General features: G+C 63.8%; 1 protein-coding gene across 1 annotated transcript in view; it reads right to left on the reverse strand.

Moving 5' to 3' along the window:
- Nucleotides 1-1,383, reverse strand: part of LOC113207936 (uncharacterized) — a 5,577-nt gene extending 4,194 nt beyond the window's left edge. The window contains exons 1-3 of the mRNA XM_052276470.1: nucleotides 606-1,383; nucleotides 363-520; nucleotides 203-280 (exon numbers count right to left, since the gene is read on the reverse strand). Coding sequence (XP_052132430.1) covers nucleotides 203-280; nucleotides 363-520; nucleotides 606-768 — 399 coding nt within the window. The 5' untranslated portion in view covers nucleotides 769-1,383. The remainder of the gene's footprint in view (nucleotides 1-202; nucleotides 281-362; nucleotides 521-605) is intronic.
- Between the last annotated feature and the right edge of the window lie 85 nt (nucleotides 1,384-1,468).

Consider the following 1,468-nt stretch of genomic DNA (forward strand, 5'->3'; position numbering starts at 1 on the left):
TCCAGGCTGGAGGCGGCCTAGGCAACGCGAGGACACCCGCGCTGGGCGGGCGGCCTACCCTGCGCTTCGCAGGCGCTCGCCGTGCGTTGGGCGGCGCTGGGCGCGCCCGCGCCGTAAGCCACGCGCGCGCGCCCCCCTCCCTCCGACCTGACTGTCACCCTGCTCCACCCTGCTCATTGGGGGAAGGGTGGAGATTCTTTACCTGGGTGTACACGAGCGGGATGCTGACCCAGTCGTAGCTCCACAGCATGCCGCACTGCGACCGGTACTCGTTGAACTCCTGCCGAAAGAGACACACGGTGAACTTTTTACATGTAACCAAACAAAAGGGGAAGGTGCTGCATGGACGGATCCGTGCTGACCTCCATGATGATCTTGAGCCCCTGCGGGTCGGCGATGCGGTTGGATCGGCGCGTCTCCCGCAGCAGCAGGATGAACCAGGTGCAGGGGATCCAGTACGTGTTGAACTCCAGGGACGGCACCGACTGGTACAGGCCCAGCTCGGTGGGGGTCATGAAGCCTGCGGGCAACAGGGGGGCGGTGAGCGGGCGGCGAGCCGTGCGGGTTCGCGAGCGGGGGGTCCCCAAGCTCCCGGGCGAGCGTACCTGCCTCGACCAGGTGGTCCAGCTTGGGGAAGCGGCGCTTGACGGCGGACGAGATGGACCGCAGCACCAGGATGAGGGTGAGGTTGAGGTAGCGCATGAGCGTGCGCCTGGTCATGCGCGCGTGGTCGTCGTTGCCGTTCACGTACAGGGCGATCGAGTGCATGAGCCTGGAACACACAAGAACGCCGCGCTCGCCGGTGCAAGTTGCACGCACATCGGGGATATGCCGCCCTGCTTCTCACCCTCACGCCCACCGACCACGATGTAACTTTCTGGCTGAGCGCAGGAGAGAGGGGCCGCGCGAGGCCGACTTAAGCGGGGCAGCGGCGCGTGGCGCAAATATCGCACTTGTACCCGCGGCTGGCGCCTCGGCTGGCGCCTCGGCTGGCGCACGCAGTGTGTCACCGTGGCGGGATGGAAGTGCACGGGGAGGGCGAGGGGGGTTGGAGATGCGCCTAATGTCAACCCCCCCTCCCCCCTCGTTTTACACATACATGCACACTTAAGCGCGCGTCTACGTACAGAAGGGGAATTGCAATGGTGTGAAATTAAGCTGATTTCCTCACACGCGTAGAAAGTTGATTTGAAAATTTCGACTCTACATTTAACCATTACGATCACCTCGCACCTTCCTGAGGCCGCGCATGTAGGGCACGGGCTAGAGGAACACCCGCTCGCACGAAGGCCTCCGACCCGACGCCGCAGCACCAACCCGACCCATTGGCAGCCTATACCTTTCATTCCCTATTTTAAGACTGCAATTAATCAAAAGCAAACGCGTGCAGCAGACGATCTGCCCGGCGGCGCACCGCAGCAGCACCGGACCTTGCCACGAGTGGGAGGAGGGGGGGAAAGGCGGGGGG

Source organism: Frankliniella occidentalis, unplaced genomic scaffold, assembly GCF_000697945.3.
Source record: "Frankliniella occidentalis isolate FOCC.00 unplaced genomic scaffold, Focc_3.1 Scaffold3041, whole genome shotgun sequence".
In the NCBI taxonomy this organism is placed as follows: domain Eukaryota; kingdom Metazoa; phylum Arthropoda; class Insecta; order Thysanoptera; family Thripidae; genus Frankliniella; species Frankliniella occidentalis.